This window comes from Oryzias latipes, chromosome 1 (genome assembly GCF_002234675.1).
Source record: "Oryzias latipes chromosome 1, ASM223467v1".
Lineage (NCBI taxonomy): Eukaryota > Metazoa > Chordata > Actinopteri > Beloniformes > Adrianichthyidae > Oryzias > Oryzias latipes.
In genome coordinates, this window is record NC_019859.2 from 3,442,448 (window position 1) to 3,462,895 (window position 20,448).

Consider the following 20,448-nt stretch of genomic DNA (forward strand, 5'->3'; position numbering starts at 1 on the left):
GTGCTCCGTATATCAAAGTTATACATCACAAAGGTCATTACATTAAATAATTAAAAGAAAATTCAAATTTTTGGAATTATTATTTTGTTGTAGACATAGATGGCATCAGTTAGCATACGTTAGGTGATTTCCTCACAACAATGTTGGTTTAATATGCAAAAAATATTGACATGAATATTCTTGAAAAAAGTGTCTGATATACCCACTGTCTCAAATATGATTAGAGTTAGGTTAGAGTGTCCGCCCTGTAACCGGAAGGTTGTGGGTTCAAATCAAGGCTGAGTCATGCCAAAGATTTTAATGCCTCCCTGCTTGATATTGATATATTGATTAAGGGGTTGGATTGGGGGGTTAAATCCACCAAAATGGTTCCCGAACGCGGCTCGTCTGCAGCTCACCGCTCCCCTGGGTCCAATGCAGAGACCAAATTTCCCCATTGTGGGATAAATAGTCAACTTAAGTAGTGATTTAAAAAATGAATGACTTATGAGCTACTTTTGTCAGAAAAATGCTCTACAAATAAAGTTTGATTTAATAACAAGAGATGAGTTATTCTCACCATAAAGTTTTGAAAATTGGCAAAAGCTTTTCTGCAAAAAGTGTTTAATGGAAGCAACCATTTTGAAATGAGCAGTAAAAGCTCTTCTACTGCCCCTGGTGGAATCATGATGAACTACAGGGCAGAAAACATGAACCAAAATAAAAAAAAGGGTTTATAAGGAATGTTTGGATCATGATAATGACATAGGGGATCTCAGAAATGGGTGTTTTAAAATAATACGAATGGTTATAAATGGTTCAGTACAGTTTGCACACATTTAGTGTTGTTTTTGGCCTCCATCTCTGATTGTAAGCCTCTAAAAAAGGAAAAAAATTATGTCCGCAGATATCAATGACTGCCATGGTCAGTGCCAGAATGGAGCCACATGCAAGGTGAGTGTCGGTTCCTATTTTATTTTATTTTTTTAGCTTATTCTACGCCTGCAGCTGTGCAAAGCTGAGGCATGCGTGTGGGGCTGAGTGTCGATGACAACTGTGGGTCAGATTTCTTGGAAGTTTTCGTTTCCCAGCAGAGCATAAACAGTTCGCCCTCATTCTTTCCAAAAGGCAATGAATGTGTTTTCCTGTTATGATTCCTTTCATCGTCTCATTGTGTTCAGTTCTGTTCTGTTTGGAGTGTTCTTGAGCTGCTCGGTTGGTCGGTCCCCGCCTCAAAATGAATTTTATCAATGAAGGAGAACTTTACGGAGTAACAACACATTCATAACTTTATGTTGAACAGACCTTATGTACATTTAAACAAGTTTTTGTTTTTGCGTTTCATCTTATAATGATCTTTTCTGTAGACAGAGTCCTCTTAGTTTGGAGAAATGAGGAGGCATGTCGTCACAGTTTCATGATATCAGAAAACGTGCCATGCATGTTTAATATTTAATAATCATTTCTGTTGCAAGTTAAACTTATTGAAATCGTTTTAAGATTTAGTAGCGCAACCCAACCCTCCTTAAAATGATGAAAATATCTAAATTACAGTGAAAAATGCAGAAGAAAGTTGTCATTCTATGATTTGAGAGGACTTTAAAATAAACATGTTTGGCAATATTAACAAAGAATTTGTAACATCTAAGATCATGTTTTCATTATTATTACTGCTTAGTAAAATGAAAGTACAGATACTTTTTAAATATCTGGTTCACAGCCTGTCCAAAGCAATTTTAAAAATCGCTGTATTTTATGTCCTAACACTCTTCTCTTTTTGAATGTTGCGTACTTATTAGACGCTGGTCTGGGTTATTTGAAATCAGCATAAAAACAATTTTAAAAAATATGTTGATTTAATCAAAAAGTGAAACACAAAAATGTTAAAACTTTACAGTCTTTTGATCTATTTTCAAATTGTTCCTAGTGGTCTTTCCATTGTGATTATGCCGTTTTTAGGCTAAATTAATTGTTTTTCTAGGACATAGTTTCTGTAGAGCGGCAGAAGTTCGACATATAGTTCTTGCTTGTCTCCTTTTGAGATAAATTTCTGTGTAATTTATGTCATGTTGACTTGTATTCAAGTAAAACTGGTGCAGTTAAATAGAAATAATGTATTACCGTATTTTCCGGACTATAAGTCGCTCCGGAGTATAAGTCGCACCAGCCCAAAAATGCATTATAAAGTAGAAAAAAACACAGCTAAGTCGCACTGGACTAGAAGTCGCATTTTGACTGGAAATATATTTGACAAAATCTGAGACAAAGATATAATAACTTGCACAAACTCATATGACACAATCATAGCAGAATGTTTATCTCATCAAACTTATTTATTTATTCCTTTCATGAAGCATCATTGGCTAACTAATACTCTGTTTTCATCCTGTATTTGTAGAAACAGTTGTCATTTTGATTGCATTTCTGAATCTATGAAATCATTGGAAAATAGAATATTATGTTGTTAGCCTTCAAGATCTTACTGTAAAAAAAAGTTTGCTGATTCTCTGAGTCACTTAACATCCTCTTAACACTTAACATACCTCATACATCAAATTGACCCAGGAACATCATCTCTGTTCCTCACAAATGAACATAACAGGAGGGTTAACAATGTATTTATTTCAATTTAGTTCTAATATAAGTCGCTGCGGAGTATAAGTCGCACCCCTTGCCAAACTATGAAAAAAAGGCCGACCTATAGTCCGGAAAATACGGTAGTTGTTTTTTGTTTGTACATCACACCTCATATGTCAATATTGATCACTAACCCAAAGACTAGTTTTTTATCAAGAAAAAGGGAAATTCAAACTTTAAAGATGCTAAAATATAGAAAGTGACATTTACAAGACAATTTTAAATAGGAACTCATGCAATAGAACATTTTCCGTGTGCTATTTTGATGGATAACATTTTCTATAATACTGAATTATTGTTATTGTTTTCAAACCAATAATTCAGACATGTTTCATCTGTTACCAGATAAATAAGGAAAAAGGTGAAAATAATACACGTCAGGAAGGTTGGTGGTTTATTCATGGAATTTACTGGAACCAGGCTGTAATTTGCATACAGGGGTTTGGACGGTTTCACTCATTTGACTACTTGGCAGGCCGTGTTTTATTTTACAGGTTGGGTGGCCTAATTCAGTTGTTTTTTTGTCCTTGAACTGTTGAGTTAGACAAGAGAGTTTAATGTTAACATGCAGAAACATCGCAACCCCACTTCTAAAGGAGCCTGGATAGATGAGGACCAACAATCGAGCTACTCTACGGTCTTTAAAATTGTTAGGATTTCATTTTATAGCACAACCTGGAAAAATGAGAAAAAATCCGTTAAAATGCAAATGCTTTCATCCACACGTCTCAGGTGTGAAAATGACGTCTTTGTGTTTATTGTGCTTTTGCCGGCCAGGATTTGGTGAACGGTTACAAATGTGAGTGCGCTCCTGGTTTTGGAGGGGAGCACTGTGAGAGGGATTTGGACGACTGCGCCAGCGGGCCGTGCCTTAACGGCGGCAGCTGCCATGACAGAGTCAATGATTTTCACTGCCTCTGTCCGCCTGGTTTCTCCGGACGGCGCTGTCAGGTGAACTGCCCCCCCCCAAATGTTATTGTCAAAAAACAACACATAAGAAAAAGAAATTACACAAAGTGGATCTCTGTCGAGACGCAAAAGTATGAGATCAAAGCAGGATCAACCTAAGGTCAACGAAAAAACAGATTGTAAATTTGAAAAAGAAAACATTATTACCTCTATCACCCGATGCTAATTTTGCCTCGGGAGCTTAAATTATCTCAACTGTCCAAAATTAGGCTCAACTCTGAAGGTAAAATGACTAAAGGCAAAGAGGGAGAGAGAATATAAACAGCTGCTGTTGACAATAAACGTTTGTTTTTTTTAATGCACATTTCAAATTTACAATTTTCTTTTCTAGGTTTACAACATTAAGTTTAAAACTGTTTTCAAACTTTCTATTTAGTTTTTTTCATATGTCCTACCTGGTTTTTTATAATTCAGTCTAAGATTATCTCATACAAATCTCAATGTTTTCTTTCATTTCTGGGCAGTTGTGCTGATTTTTAAGCAGCATCAGGAAGTTCTTGCTGACAAAACGCTGTATTTAAACAAACATGAAGAATTTAAAGGAAACTCTGACATTGTACACATACATGTTTCTTGAACTTCAAACAGTTTCAGAATGAAAAACTAGGGATTGCTTAAGCATAAAAATGATTCTGTAAACACTAAATAGACATAGAGCTTCTATACGTTCAGACCGAGGTCACATCATTTTCATGGCTGTAACTTTACTCCGTGTTATAGTCAGGATCTAAAGGTGTGTCAGAACTTGTCTCGGCTGAACTATAAGTTAAGATGTAAAGATGACTGACAGCAGAGTTATGATGGGGATCCTCTTTCACGCTCACAGCAATGCTCTTGTCTGGCTCTGCAGCTGGATATCGATTTCTGCCTGGACAGCCCGTGTCTGAATGGGGGTCAGTGTTTCAACTCTGTGGACGATTACATCTGTGAATGTCCCGAAGACTACGAGGGCAAGAACTGCTCGCGCCTGAGGGACCACTGCCTCACAGCGTCCTGCAAAGGTTCACAATTTAGTTCAGTCACAAGAAATGTATTTCCAATCAAAATGATCACAATCTGTTTTAAAGAGAGATTCTGCTGCTGGGTGTGAAAAATCCTGTTAGGTCTGGATCACTGACTTTGGATTAAAATAACTGCTAGTTTTTATTTTTTTCAATAAATCTGGACTCTAGCCCATGACAGGAGTGACCTGACTGTATAAGAGAACTGGACTGAGTGGCTCCTCCCCCCTGCTGAACAGGAAGTAGCCGCTGGTTCCAAGAAACCAAAGATCCATAGACTTCTATAGAGAAATAAACAGCTGTTACTCATTCTGTTTGACAGAACAACCACTCTTGTTCTGATACCTTTTTTACCGATTTTGTGTGGCCCGCTTTCTAGAGGTAGGGGTGTGGCCTTCCAAAAAGCTCACTCCTGATTGGTGAGAGCGGTTGCCAAAGAAATGTCGACTCAGACCGCCTCGCACCAATCACTGCTTAGTGACAACATTCAGCTCCAACATGCCGGCGGCCATATCCCAGAAAAAATGGCGACTGAATTGACTTCATTTCATTGGAGCCAGAAGTAAACACACTTTCTGTGTGTGACGTCACACTCACTCGGTCCACTTCTCATATACAGTCAATGGTTTGGATCAACCTCACAGATGTAAAACTTTCACAAACTTTTATTTTTTAATTTATTTTTTAAACCTTCCTCTTTTCTTAGTGATTGACAGCTGCACGGTGGCGGTGGCGTCAAACAGCACGCCGTCTGGAGTACGTTTGATCACCTCCAGCGTGTGCCGCCCTCACGGCCAGTGTCAAAGCCACGCCAATGGACAGTTTAGCTGCAGGTGTGAAGAAGGCTTTTCTGGGACCTATTGCCATGAGAGTGAGTGTTCTTGATGTATTTTATTTATATTCACACTTTTACCCCATTTTTGATCCTTTGAGTTTCATTGTTTGTGATCTAAAGGTGGCTGTCATTTCCTTTTCTCTTAAATATTGCCTAAACTGGAGGCAAAACTGTCTTTCTATTCTTTTATCTTCTTCTGAATCGTAGACATAAACGACTGTGAGATCGCCCCCTGTCTGAACGGAGGAACATGTATAGACGAAGTCAGTCGATATCGGTGCATCTGTCCCAAAGGCTGGGAGGGACCCACCTGTGAGAACAGTAAGTCCTCCTCTTTGTCTGCTTCTTCTGCTCGTGGCGGCCTCTCGCAGTGCTTTCATGCTTCTGACTCGCCGTCTTTTAGACATCGATGACTGCAGCTCCGCCCCCTGTCAGAACCGCGGCGTCTGTCAAGACCTCACCAACGACTTCTACTGCAAATGCGGCGACGGCTGGAAGGGAAAGACCTGCAGCTCAAGTACGGTACTTTGTGTTTGTTTGTTTTGTAATTGTTATTAATGTACCATCGTTAGCTGACCTCTGAGTGGAGTGATGGCTGGCATCACTGTCTGGTCCTTTTGCAGAGTTATGTTGACAAAAATAACTCGGCAAAGGCGAAATCCTCAAAGACGTCATCTCTATTGATTCCAATGTTCTCAATGTTTTGAGGCTGTAAAACTCTTCACTACACATTTTATTCACTTTTCTCAGACAGACAAACTGAGTTATTTTGGAAGATGAGAAATTAACAGTCACCTGTCAATCAAAAAGCCTCATTTGATGAAAATTCCAATCTTAAATACATTATAAAATGAGCTTTATTAAAAATGACCTCAAAAGCAGTCACAGTACATTTTTAACTGGAGACACAAACAAGGCTATGGAATTCAGGATGGACTGTTTTCTTCTTCTTTTGGCTCATTTCTTTGGGGGTCGCCATAGAAAATCATCCGGCGATTTGGGCGTGACCCAACCCTTCCGCGTTCACCGGGACTCAAACACAGAATCCCTGGAAAGCGCTTTCCTAAGATTGCAGTAACTAAGTGCCCAAGCTGTTTGTGAATAAAGCTGGACTGGCTTATAACCCATCTAGCTGTCTGCAGATTAACCGATTTATCTCCATTTCTCTCATTTACGCCTCAAACAGAAAGTCATAGTGTTGCTCCTTGGTTTGCAGACATTGCTCTTTTCTGTAAACATCAATGTTAGATTTGGCTCATTGATGCCGTTTCTTGCCTCCAGGAGAGAGTCAGTGCGACGATGTGACCTGCAACAACGGAGGAACCTGCTATGATGAAGGTGATGCCTTCAAGTGTTTATGCCCAGCAGGCTGGGAGGGGTCCACCTGCAACATTGGTGAGTTTGTGACAAAACTTTTTGAAGTTTTTTTTTTTCCGGTGGGCTAACGGTGAGTTTGCACCTCCAGCGAAGAACAGCAGCTGTCTGCCAAACCCCTGTGAGAACGGAGGGACCTGTGTGGTTGATGGAGACTCTTTCCGCTGCATCTGCAGGGAGGGATTGGAGGGCCCCACCTGCACCCAGAGTGAGTGACTTTCCTCCTTTTGCAAACATGGCTCCTTACTTTAGCTTTAGTCACAACTGCTCTTACAGGTGGATATGGACTGTCTGCAGGAAAAAAGAAATTGTCAAACCTGGTGGACTGCACAAAATTTCAAGGTTCTAGGCGAGCCTGTAGAGAGAAAATGTTAACGTACAATTATTTCTACGTCATGCGGCGAGTGTAACAGGTCGTAGCAAACATAAGGGAACAAGCCAGTGTTTTCAACCAGTGTGCCGTGGGAGATGGTCAGGTGTGCCGTGGGAAATTGCCCTCATTAACTGATCTACCGTAATTTCCGGACTATAAGCCGCTACTTTTTTCCTGTGCTTACAGCCCTGCGGCTTATTCAGTGACGCGGCTAATTTATGGATTTAATTGGCGGCCGCCGTGTTCGTACTTTCGGACTCGGTGAATGGTTTGAATTCTCTATCTAACACCAAGCACAAGTCATCTGTTTTACAACAAACTAAGCAGCCAAACAGCATGGACCTCACTTCAGGTCTTAGACACTTCAGTCATGGTTCAACAAAACGAAACATGCATGCCCGGCCGCATCCCAGAATTCTTTGGTGCCATTATGCCATTTTGCATTAAAAAGCTCACAGCCGCCGTGTGAGATTTTCGGATAGGAAGGGGAGACAAGGAGCACGCTTGGCGAGGAGCGCAGAGGCGTCGGCGGAGCAACAGTGTTTGTTTTGGAAGGAAACTTCTGACGTGCGCGCCGCGCTAAGGCGCGCGCTTTTCAGTCGCCGCTGCTTTATTTTACTGGTGTGTGTTTTTAACCAGCCCTGTTATTCCCATAACGCTGCCGCGACACAAGCGGAAGGAGAGCTGTTCCTTTTCACCCCTCCATGCACTGCTGCTACTTGCTCATTCTTAAACACGTACAACAGTATGGCGAGCCGGGCATTGGCCCCGCCTTTAGCCCCTAAGACTCATGGGAAATGGGGGATCGCGGATGTAAATTTCCTCATCATAACTGAGGGATGTAATGTTGATTACATGGTTACTGTTTGTAATTTTATGTATGATACCTAGATTGTCAATAAGTAAAAAAAAAAACTGAGGTACTTGTGAACAGAATAGAGGTCCATGCTGTTTGGCAGATGTGGGTGTACTCAAGTACATGAGCATTAGGCAAGGCTGACCCCTTCCACAGTGTGCTACTGAGTCACACTTATCCTAGGAGTCAGGACGTGATTTGTCAGGATGATCATGCTGCTTAATACATGCGGCTTGTACTCTGATGTGGCTTGTGTATGTACAAAACTAGTTAAACACATCAAAATGGGTGGGTGCGGCTTGTAATCGGGTGCGCTATATAGTCCGGAATTTACGGTAAAAACATTTCCCATCTCCAGGATATCAGCTCTGTGTTCATCCAAACACTGAGTAGTTAGGAATATGAAAGATGGTAAAATACTTTTTTCTTTGTGTTTTTTTGATTCTATTAAAGACACTTTGGTAAGAATGATGGTACCGCGATTTAGCTGCAGCTTTAATTGTTTTCTGAAAAGTCCCGCCCCTTTAACTGTCTCCACCAATCATTCTTGGAGGCTTAATCATAAGTCATCAGTCTGACCAATTAGAAGTGGTTAAAGTCTTCACTTTCTTGTTCTGATTCTGCTCATAAAACCTTTCAGTTCTAACAAAAATACCAGCTAAAGCTCGCCTTTAGCGGTGTAGCTTTCCACAGAATCCGGTGTCGGACCGTGGAACAAGTGAACAAAACAATGAAGCTCAGAGAAGCAAGTCTGTCTGCCATCACTACATCTCCCATGATGCATTGGGTTAAAGTGACAGTGTCTCAGCGCACAATGAGTCTTCGTTGTTAAACATCTTGAAACCACAACGAACACATCAAACAGTTTTTAAATCTTTTAACTTAACTTTTATTACATCTTTTAGAAAAAACAGCTGCAACTTCCAGCTTTTTCTGCCACAATTATCAGTAGTAATTATCATTGTAGATCAATACAGACTATAGAGTTTCTCCTTTTTTTTAAAATTTTTGGATGCCGGTGTGCCGCTTGATTTTTGTCAAGTTTAAAGTGTGCCGTGGCTCAAAAAAAGGTTGAAAAACGCTGATTTATGCAACACGTAAGGGTGAAGTGGGTGAGATCCAGGTGCAGGATTTTTCTTTTTTCCAACATCCCAAATCCTACACAGGGAGTTCGTTAGTTCTCCTTATGTGCAGCCTGCCTGTCAGAAATGAGGAAATTGGATTCTTGGAGTGTAGTTTGTACATCCTACACACACTTGCATATCACATGCACACGCCGTGCTCGTGGCATTCAAATGCTGTCTGTAAGTGCAGTGTAAGGACACCGTAAGTGTGTGTAAATTACATTATCCTTATAAGTACTTCACAATACACTTACCACACGCGCAACAATGGTACGCTCCATTTTCATGACGTCCATTAAGGTGGCCGTACGAGCTTGAAGACACACCTGTACCCGTGTGCATCAACTCCAGTTCATGTGCATGTGACTACAGCATAAAACGACTTTGTGTTGTTAAAATCACACCTTTATCAACACAACTAGGACTCCCTTAAAAAAGAGATTCTTTCATCTCAATGGGACAATTCCTGGATAAATAAAAGTTCAATGAATAAATAAAACCACAAAGTGAGTCATTTACATTTTAACATTCGATCACATTCTTCTCTGCTTTTATGAACTTCTTTTGACACAATATTTTTTTTTAGAACCAGAAAAAGAACGTTTTAGGGAAAAAAATCGCACATTTGAACTCTTTAACACCGGAGCCACGTTTGACACATATTGGTGCAAAGCCACTTTTTTCTGCTTCGGATAAACGGTTGAAGAGTTGCAGAGTTGCTCTGGAGTTAAAGGGTTAGACATCTTATGTTTAGACTGGCAGGATGTTAACAAGTTTATCCAACAAATTCAATTTATTTTAAAAATATAACCGTAAAGCAGCAACTCAAACCTTTTAAGCAGTCTGAAAGCCACAATGAAAACATCTTTATATTAAAGTCACAAACATGACTGAAAGTTTCTTTGCGGCATTCCTGTCAAATCTTGTGTGCATCCGTTTGTTCTTGTACAGAAACTATGGGCAGTTTTCTCTCATAGAAATAATAATTAAAATACTTTTCTTCTTCTTCTCCCAGATGCAAATGATTGCCAACCTCATCCCTGGTGAGTTGTATTCATGTCTGTCGTCACCTTTGTGTTTTGAACGTCCGGAGGGGCCAAAGATTTGCATGTTATGAGTTAAAGAAGGCGTCTGAGCCTCAGGCTTCGTGGTTTCAGCACAGCTGTTTCAGAGAGCCATAAAAATGTCTGAATCCATCCTCTCATCCTGATTGAACGCACCTCTGTGAGCACAAACTGAATGATGAGTGTTTGTGGAGGTACCTGACCGTGCCTAAGCTCCTTTTTTAGTCGCCTTCAACTTTTCTGGCCCTTCTTTTAGGCCACTTTACACGTTCCTGCCAAACCTCAGTCCAGCTCGTCTCCGGTCTATTCCTTCACCTCAGATCTGTTTAATCTAGAATTTATTTATTTATTTACTCTTATATTTTATAATATTTTAACAAATATTTGTTTGTTTAATGTCTTTTAGCCCAGTTAGGCTGTTTAGGAGTGTTTTCTCCCCCTTAGCTGGGGTGTTTGTGTCTATGCTGACACCCCGGCCAACAGGAGGACAGAGCAGTCGGCGCCTTCTGGGTTCTCTCTTCTTTAGCTTTTTTCTTTAGTCATTTGTGTTTTACTTGTGTTTGTTTTTGTGCATTTTATTGGAGCTTAGGGGATTGGTGTTTTCTGCATTCTTGTTTGTTTTTACCTTGAGCTGTTTTTTGTTTTTGTTTTGTTTTTTTACATGAAAGGTGCTATAGAAATAAAATTAATTTGAATTTGAATCTGATCATTTTAGCCCTACTGTTAGATCTGTTTTTGCACATGGATGATGTTGTGTATTTAGTCAGTGCTTTGTTCCTCTGCAGTTACAACAGCGGGACCTGTGTTGATGGGGACAACTGGTACCGATGTGAATGCGCTCCTGGGTTTGCTGGCCCAGACTGCAGAATCAGTGAGTACTGCACTTGTCTTGTCTCTTTTGGTGTAAACACTTATTGTTGTGTTACAAGGAGGCAAAAGCATTATTTTTTTAATCTGCATATCTCCAAAATTATTAGACAGTTTTTTTACTCCAATAACTTTTATATTTTTTTTGCATTTTAAAGATTCTTTTGATATTTATTTATGACGATAACTCAGGGTTTAATTCAACTTCAACTCTTCTTTAGATCTGTTTAGTAATAAAAATCTTTCAGCCAGTCATCGTCTGGCTCCACTAAAGTAGGAAAAGATCAAATCAAAATCTTTTGACTCCTCAGATTTGTGTTGTACTCGATGACTGTATAAGAAAACTGGACCAACTGATGAAAAGAAAAATGACTTATTCTGGCTCTAAGAAACTGAAGTCAATTCGGTCGCCACTTTTTGGCAATATGGAGGCCGCCATGTTGGAACCAGACGACAGTCGTAGTCTGTTTCAGTCAACTTTACTACTAATAATAACTAATAATAATACTGTAATTTGAGACCACCTACTTTCATTGAGGCATCGGATTGGTCGGTGAATAACTTGAAAAAAATGCAGATTATCAAGAGCATGTAAAAAAAAGGGTATCGGGGCAACAATGATTATTCTGACCAATAGAAGCTGTTTATTTCTCTATAGAAGTCTATGGGATTTTGGCTTCTTGGAACCAGCAGGTACTTCCTGTTAGGAATCCTAGGAGGGAGGTGTCACTCAGTCCTGTGATCGTATATCCCGGTTTTAATTCTTTGGTGTTGGCTGTTTTAAAAGGAAAGACATCCCACACATAACATGTTACATAAAAAACCTCCTAAAAGTGACTCCTTATTGAGCCTCTGCGTTTGCTTTTGGTGTCTAATAATTTGTCTGAATAGAAAATATAATAAAATAAAACAAAGTTGTGCTGGTAAACGGCAAATAATGAATTCAACATCAGCTCTGCTTCATATTTGCTGAACTTTGGTAATAAAATCCCAGAATTCTCTGGTTTCGTGAAGTTTGTTAGTTAGCACGCATACATCAACGATTCCTTTAAAGTTTTTTTATATGTGCAACAAAAATCCCACATTTTCTGAGATTTTCTTTTCTTTTTTACAAGATTTCCTAATTTCCTGGAATATGATGCTGTTTGGATAGAACTAGAATGCTCTGAACAGCAAACTCTAACAATCCTTTTGTTTAAATCTGCTCTTCTTGCTGCTCAGATAGCCTTTCATTCATGAAAGCAATGTTTTTTTTAAGTTGTTTGCCAATCTTATAATTTGTTTGTAGGTAGCTGGGAATAAAAGCATCTGTTAACGGCTGACTATAAATGTCATGACGAGCTGCTAGAAAAAAAAAAAAAAAACAAGACCAGGAAGAACTTGAAACAGAACCAAAACTGACTGCCATAGAAAATCCAAACATTTAAGCTACAGAAGAGGCGTCTCCTTGATTAACAAAACCTAATCGGAAACTGCAGGCGGCTGTGACTGTCAAGGAGAACTCAGGGCAGCAGGGCATCCAGGAGAAGTCCCAGCCGACCTGCACGGAACAAATGTAATGCGAAACACAAAGAAAAGCAAGAGGAAATTAATAATAATAATAATAATAATAATAATAGACTAGTTCTGAGCCTTCCTCTTTGTAAAACATTAATAATGGCCGTCATGTGTTTGTTCTCAGACATCAATGAGTGCCAGTCCTCCCCCTGTGCCTTTGGTTCGACCTGCGTGGATGAAATCGACGGTTACCGCTGTGTCTGTCCTGCTGGAAGGACCGGCCCCCTCTGCCAGGAAGGTAACAGCCCCTCCTCCCTACATCCCAGTCTATGCGTGTCGGACGCCGCCGGGCTTGCAGGACCAAACTCAAATGTGGTCACTAAGTCAAATATAGAGGAAAGACTAGCATCAGGGATGTCGGGCTGTCATTAAAAACCCACAAACTCTCAGAAAAGGTCTGTGTGTGTGTAACCCCACCCCCACCCTCCCCCAATTAGTTTGACTGCACTTTTTGGGCACAGCAGCTCTAACCAATGAATTAAACCCTTTATTTTTTTAAGTTGAAAATCCCTCCTATCAGTGGACAGCCATTGTGATAATTTTAAATGTAGATACATTTCATAAAACTCTCGTTATTATGTCTTCAGATTCAGACTTTTATTTCCTTGAAAATGTTCACGTTTAATAAACGACTGCAATCAGTTTTATACTGAAATCCACCCCAAACAAGCATAAACAGGGTCACCCTGGACTTGATTTTAAGATCCTTTTTTATTAGTTTTCAAATCGTTTTTGGCTCTCCTACCTTTCAGACCCCCCCCCCCCCCCCCCCCCCCCCCCCCCCCCAGATCTCTCAGGTCCTAAGGTGCTGGTTTGAGCCAAAATCTGTGGACCTTAACCTGAACGGTCCCCCGAGGACCTAAGGGCTTCTCTGGAGATACAAGTCAAAAACCTCTTTAATTCCCTTTTTATTTCTGAATTTATTTACAATTATATTAAAAAAAGAAACTCTTCAAAGTGATACTAAATCAGGTGGAGCCTTGGACTAAAACGTTGCAACCATTGACTGTATATGATCACTGGACTGAGTGACCCCTCCCTCCTGGTGTTCCAAACAGGAAGTACCTCAGTCACTCGGTCCAGTTCTCAAAGACGGTCAATGTTTAAGAATTAGAGGCATTAGGTGTGAAGGGGGAAACCCATTTGGGGGCAGGTAGGGGATGATTATACATTCTAATAAATTACAACTTTGACTTTAAGTTTTTTTTTAAACTGGCAGATTTTTATTTATATTTTTTATATTTGATCAACTATTTTATGTATTTAATAATTTTATTAAATTAACCGTTTTATTTTTTTTAACATATGCATTTATTTAGTTAATGTAAATCAATATTATGAATATTTCTATTTCCTTTTCTATTTTTTATATTCTTTTTCTTATTCTGTTACCGTGTGCGTGTATATATATATATATAGGTTTAAATCTGTTCTCTTTTTTATGTTATTATTATTTATGTAATTTATATCAATTCATTCCTTACAGTTTTTTTGCAATTGCTTTCTTAATGAAAAATGTGTTGCGTACAGAGTTTCTTTTAATCTTTCTCTAAGCTTTATCAGTTACTTCTGTCTCTGTACTTAAAGCAAATTAGATGCTAAAGCCCAGTTCTTCATATTCTTTTCCGTTCTCTTGCTGCAAAACCGTTAATTCACTAGAAGGTTAAAGAGGATTCTCTCTGAACACATCATGTTGCGCCAAAGTGACCGAGTACCCTACTGTGCAGATCCTACTCTGAATAAGGAGCCATGAACTCATTTAAAGTAAAGTTTGTTCTTGAACGTCTCGGTTTGTGTCGAGATGTGACCGCTTTGCCTGTGATTGTTGGGTTTTAGCGGCAGACAGGCCCTGTGTGCACGGCGGCGTGAAAGCTTTGCATGGAAGCAGATGGAACGAGGACTGCAACAGCTGCCGCTGTCTGAACGGGAGAGTCACCTGCACAAAGGTACAGCTTTCCTCCGTCCTCTTTAAAAGTGGGGTTTGTCACTCTGTTACTGCTAATGCAATGAACTCGATCTGTTGCTACCAAGTCAAAGTAAACACCCGGATGCACCATCACTGAGTGTTTCGTCTCCCGCAGCTTTGGTGTGGACCAAAACCCTGCAGCCTGCACAGTCAGAACCTCGCCGCAGACTGTCCGGCTGGTCAGTCTTGCATTGCCGTTCGGGATGAACATTGTTTCGTGAAGCCCTGCGTCGGCCAAGGACAGTGCTGGGGCCACACCCACCGAGCCACACCCCCATCCGGGTGCCACTCGGAGAGCAGCTGCGCCAACGTGACCTTCACCTTCAACAAGGACATCATGGCAAAGGTCAGTCTGTCTACGTTTCTTTGCTGTACTCTGACTTTGTTCTCCTCCAGTCAAAATGACTTTAAAGCTGCTAAATTGTCTTTTTCTTGTCTCACCGTTCTGGTGTTGCAGGGCGTGACGGTGGAGCAGGTCTGTCATGAACTCAGAAGCCTCTACGCCATCAAGAACCTGTCCTCTGATTCTTCTGTCTCTGTGGCCTGTGAGCCGTCGCTGAGAGCCAACAACGAGATCCAGGTCACCATCGTAAGTGAAATGTTGGCCAGGGAAAATCGGCAGAAACGCATCAACGTGTGTCCAAAACGTTTAACCATTTGGCCAAAATCTACTCTGTCTCTGATCCGAGCAGAGAAGCTGCAGCAAACGCATTTCTAACAAGGAATTATCAGCGTTAAGGACATCAACACTATTGTCGTTTATCAAATCAAAAATGTATGTATTGAGCATTTTTCATACAAATGTCAGTGTATGAAAATGTGTTTGTAAATTGGCCTAAAAAAGGAGTTTTGAGAAACAATATTTTGGGAAGTGGAGGATCCCTCTGATGAAAGTCCCAGAGTTGAACTAAATATAAAAGAGAGACAATACATAAAAGGGACAAAAACTACATAATAACTAGATAATAAACCTTAATGAATGAGTATGATCACTAAAAGTGAATTACAAAGATAAATAAATATAACGAATAAGTAAAAAAAAAAAGAATACACAAAAATGATGAAGGAAATACAACTCAGGGGTTTTCACCACTAACCAGATTAATTGATGATTGGCTGCCTGAGTGGATATCAAAGGAAGAACAAGCAGCTGCTGTGATATGATAAAGCCTCATTTTATCACTGAAATCAGGTATTAGACGGTCTGACAACACTCAGTTGAACCTTTTCCAGTAATAACTTGGAAAGAAGGAAAGTTGACGCTCATCCTGTTCTGCTTTTCCTTCGCATTCTTTGCACCTTCTCTTTTTTCCGTACCAGTAACACTTTATTTCCGCTTAGATAACAGACGACCAGAGGAGAGGTCTAACCTTGATTAAGGAGGTCACAGACCGGGTCACGGATGTGGTCAGCAAACGGAGCACAAACAGCACCATCCTCCAGGCCATCACAGAGGTCCGCATCCAGAGACGGCCGAGCCAGGACCCCAGCGGTGAGCCGCAACTTTGAAAAACTGCTTTGGTTTTTTGGATTCTATTGTAAAAGGAAACAAATCTTTGAAGGCTTAAAGGTAGGGGTGCAACGGATCACTAGCCACGGTTTGGCACACACGTGTACCGCAGATCACCGCCGCCACCACCTCCTCCTCCTGCTCACTTTGCGAGCGCATCGTTTAAATCAATCGCCTGTTCACAGCGAACGCAATTCCTGCGTGAAAGTCATGCACACTGTCTTTGGTTCAACGAGGGTCAAAGTTGCCGCATGACGTTTGTCTGAAAGTGTGCTGACCTGCAGCTTCTGCCACATGTGGGAGGAGCTTCAGTCAATAGCTTTTCTCAGCTTCATAACGGAGGACGCAGATGATGAGAGAGCGGGTTTATTTATTTTGAAGAACCGTTCTAAAGCGTCGGTGCACGTCTCTAGAAAGTTCTGCAGAAATCAGAGACTCTCCCAGATGTCCCGCACTGTTGCTTTGTCTGAAACCAGTGGGAGGGGCTTAATAGCGGCAGGGGACACGACAAGAAGTAAATTCTAACATCCCCCCACTCTCTTACTTTTTAAAAAAACTGTTTGTATGGGCATCTTTTATTTAAAGGAATATCTTGAGTTCAAAGATCTCATTAATGTTTAGTTGATCGATGATCAAATATTTTGATGTTATAATACATTTATGTCTATGTGTTTATGGTTTGAAGTACTTTATATGTACCTTATAAAATCTACGTTTGGAAGCTTTAAAAAAATAATAATTGTAGACTTTTCTTTTGTTGTTCTTTACTGATCCGAAAAATGATCCGAACCGTGAGTTTTGCTATCCGTTGCAACCCTACTTAAAGGGCATATGCCATGTTATTCTTGAGCCTTTTATTGTAAACAATAAATTTTACAGCAAGTTATCTCAATAGGAGACAAGTATGATGAGGAAACACACCAAAGAACAAGGATCTAACTTTATGCTAGAACTCACCAAAACTAATATGGACAACAATTGAAGGTCCTATATTGTGCTTTATAAGCCTTTAAGAGTCAACTTTATCCATGTATATAATCTATTACCTTTGGGACACTAAAGAACTATTTTTTATTAGATTTTAGTTATTTTTGCAGCTCATTTTCCTACCTGGAAGTAAGACGACTGGATCTCTGAGGCTCCGCCTTTCTCTCTTTGTGAAGGAGGACGTCATCATGACGTAATCCTAGAGCCGCCTCGGCAGCGTGTCTGTGTCTCACCCATGAAAACGATGTGCATGTTGTGCGTTTTAGCCAATCACCGCTAGCTCCGTGGAGAAAGTGGGTGTTTGTGTTGGACACCCCACAACTGCAGAATAACTTTCATCCATGGGGACACATCAGGAAATAAAACATCAATAAAGGTTATTAATATCATTTATTCTAGTTTGGTGGGCCAGACTACATAGGGCATATGGCCCCCCGGCTGTAGTTTTGCCACCCCTGCTCTAGCCCCTAGGTGTGCATGTGAGTGTGTGTGATCCAGCTACAGTTTGGCAACTTGGTGAACCCCACCTTCACCCAACAGTAGCTGGGATAGGCTCCAGCAGCCCCCGTGACCCTCATAGGGATTTATCAGAAGGTTGGGTTCTGTTTTTCATGCCAACGTCTTGTCCCCCTGTCAGGTTACCTCATGCCTCTGCTGGTTTCCATGGTGATTCTAGTCTGGGCTTTGGCCGTGGGCTCCGTGTTGCTGTGGTGCCTGAAACGCAGGAAGCCCGGCGGCCACACGGGCGTCATCACCCAGGCCCCCTCGCCTTCAGGGCCTGCTGCAGAGGACAACAACGCCCTCCACAACAGCGTCAGCGCGGCCCGGGAGCAGCTCAACCACATCAAGAACCCCATTGAAAAGAAGCCCCCGAACCACCACCACCACCACCACCTGCTTCACCACCATCTCTGTGAGGACAAGAACTCGGTCAATTTCAAAACCTGTAAATTCGAGTCCTCTGGGAGCCAGTCGGACGAAGACGAGGTGGAGAAGAAGCTGCAGAAGAGGAGGTTCCCCCTGGCGCCACCGGCGTATTCTCCTCGCCACGTGAGGAGCAAACCTCCACACTGGACTAACAAGCAGGACAACAGGCAGCTGCAGTCACAGAGCGTCAACAGGGCGGAGTTAGTCGCATAACCAACCGGGTTCCGTCATCCAGGAGGAAGCAAAGACTTTCTAAAGCCTTAAGGACATTTTTGGTACTTTTTCCTTTTTTTTTTTTTACTCTCCTTTGTACAGAATTCTGTCCAAGATGGATCTCCGCTGTTTAATTTATGTTGGAGCGACGCTGTTGTCAGTTCTGGCTCCACAGTTTGTGGATTATTTGAGTTTGGTCAGTTTATGATCAGTGAGTCAGTGTTTGGTTTGACTGAGATGTGCAGGAGAGTCATTTCTGCCGGTATGAAGAGCTGTCCACGAGGAATGTGTTTGTCTAAAAGTGTACATAGTTTTCTTATATTTAGCTGTATATTTGTTTTGTTAATTTAATTGCCAGGAAAAATATTTGTTTTATTTATGAGATTCGTTCGACTCCCTGGAAAGAGTCGATTTTGATACCTTTTTTTTTTTAATTATCTGCACCACAAGTGTTCTTGAGAGAGTAGTTCTGTTTTAGTAGTGTTTGGTCTTTTCGGTGCCTCGTCTCATAATTTGTTGGTTCTGAAGAACTCTTATGTAAAAGAATAAGGAAAAGCGCCGAGCGGTTTGGGTCATTTCACGTCTTTCTCTGTTCATCTTTGACCGTTGAGGCTTGTAAACACTTAGTTTAGTTTCAACTTCTTTTGATTGATTGACTAAATCTCCCTAAAACCAGACCTTCACAAAGAAACATCTGGAGTTTGAGCTTCGTCCCAAAGCTTTAGAAAGCGCGCCAGCAAACAGCAGTAATGTTAGCTCTGAGAGCTGGAAAGACGTGTTTTTTTTTATTGTTCGATGAGATGGCCTCGCACGACATTTTGGATGATTTTAATGATCCTTTCCTGGCTGTCTGATCGTTGATGTCCTTTTCTGACCTACAGAAAAAGGATGGCCATCATTTAGCAATAAATACTGTGAGTTTGAGTATTTGTTTGTAAAGATGGCTGTCCTCTGTGATGACAGGAAGTGAGCAAATGTTTCACTCCTGGTTTTAGTGAGTCATTTCTTTGGGATTGTTGCACTTGTCTTCATGGACATATTTTATTCTCTCTGCACAGGAGAGTCTTTTCTCTTGCAGCATCAACTTTTCCTCTACATGGATCAATAATCTGAGAACACCGGTGAAAGAGGAAAACAAGTTTGTTCCACACAACCAAACCATGAATTTCTGTACTGTTTTATCTCTGTTATGGATTTACTGTTTGTTTGTTTGTTTTTTGTTGTTTTTACCCAAAACAAATATCTCAAGGGATGTAACGGTTTCATGTTTGTATAGTGTAAACATGCGTGAAAAAGGCCTTTTCCATGTGCAAAAGTACTTGAAGAAAGTTCTGTATGAACACTGCAGAGCTGAATGTTGACTGGAGGACAAACGCCGTTGAATCGTCTCTAAACCGCCTTTAAATTGATGATGTTGCGCCTTTTTCCAATCTGAGTTTTTGGACCTTGAGTAATAAAAAGTAATAAAAGTCTGACTTTTGATGCTTTTATCCGTTAACTGCATCGGAGAACTGGACTGAGTAAGTGTGACATCACCCAAAGGACTTACAGCTTTAACCAAATAACTGGAACTACAGGAAAAAAATATTGTGGGGGGGGGGATTGAGAACAAAGATAGCAGAGCAACAATGGTTGTTCTAAAAAATGGAGACAGAATAATAGCCGCTTATTTCTCTAATTACAGAGGTCTGTGAGATTTTGGCTACTTGGCATCAGCAGTTTTTTCTGTTTGAAACACCAGGTGGGAGGGGTCACCCAGTCCAGCTCACAGGTTTACAGTCCGTGATTTCTACCTGTGACCCTTGTGCTATCCTAGGCACTTTAACATTGGGAGTTGGGTCATTTAGACCCACTAGACAGTGCTCTGAACCTTTTTCTTCAATGATTTGTGATCTTCACTGGTGTCCATGGATTACATGAAACCTTTCCCTCTTTATCCACCTTTGTCATGGTAGGGAGAACACGTCAATTTAAGGGTGGGGTCATCTATGATAGCACAAGGGTTAAATTATAAGAACTTTTTGTTTTTTACTTGTCCTGTTCAGCAGCTGAGCAAACAGACAGGAGTCCTCTTGTGTTAAATGTGGCAATAGGTCATGAATCTTCTGACACGCAAGGTGTATATTTGTATAAACCCCTTTTGTATTTGAGGCTTAATTCTAGTAGTTATGTTTGTATACATTTTTTTTTGGGAAGAAAAAGAAGAAAG

At 40.7% G+C, this 20,448-nt stretch overlaps 1 protein-coding gene across 1 annotated transcript in view; it reads left to right on the forward strand.

Annotated features, from left to right (window-relative positions):
* LOC101169088 (protein jagged-1a) overlaps positions 1-19,714 on the forward strand; it is a 44,131-nt gene extending 24,417 nt beyond the window's left edge. The window contains exons 11-26 of the mRNA XM_004065601.4: positions 887-933; positions 3,394-3,567; positions 4,436-4,586; positions 5,293-5,457; positions 5,629-5,742; positions 5,825-5,938; positions 6,703-6,816; positions 6,887-7,003; positions 10,164-10,191; positions 10,998-11,083; positions 12,761-12,874; positions 14,473-14,582; positions 14,718-14,948; positions 15,060-15,191; positions 15,944-16,094; positions 17,737-19,714. Of these exons, the coding sequence (XP_004065649.1) occupies positions 887-933; positions 3,394-3,567; positions 4,436-4,586; positions 5,293-5,457; positions 5,629-5,742; positions 5,825-5,938; positions 6,703-6,816; positions 6,887-7,003; positions 10,164-10,191; positions 10,998-11,083; positions 12,761-12,874; positions 14,473-14,582; positions 14,718-14,948; positions 15,060-15,191; positions 15,944-16,094; positions 17,737-18,239 (2,351 nt within the window). The 3' untranslated portion in view covers positions 18,240-19,714. The remainder of the gene's footprint in view (positions 1-886; positions 934-3,393; positions 3,568-4,435; positions 4,587-5,292; positions 5,458-5,628; positions 5,743-5,824; positions 5,939-6,702; positions 6,817-6,886; positions 7,004-10,163; positions 10,192-10,997; positions 11,084-12,760; positions 12,875-14,472; positions 14,583-14,717; positions 14,949-15,059; positions 15,192-15,943; positions 16,095-17,736) is intronic.
* The last annotated feature ends 734 nt before the right edge of the window (positions 19,715-20,448 follow it).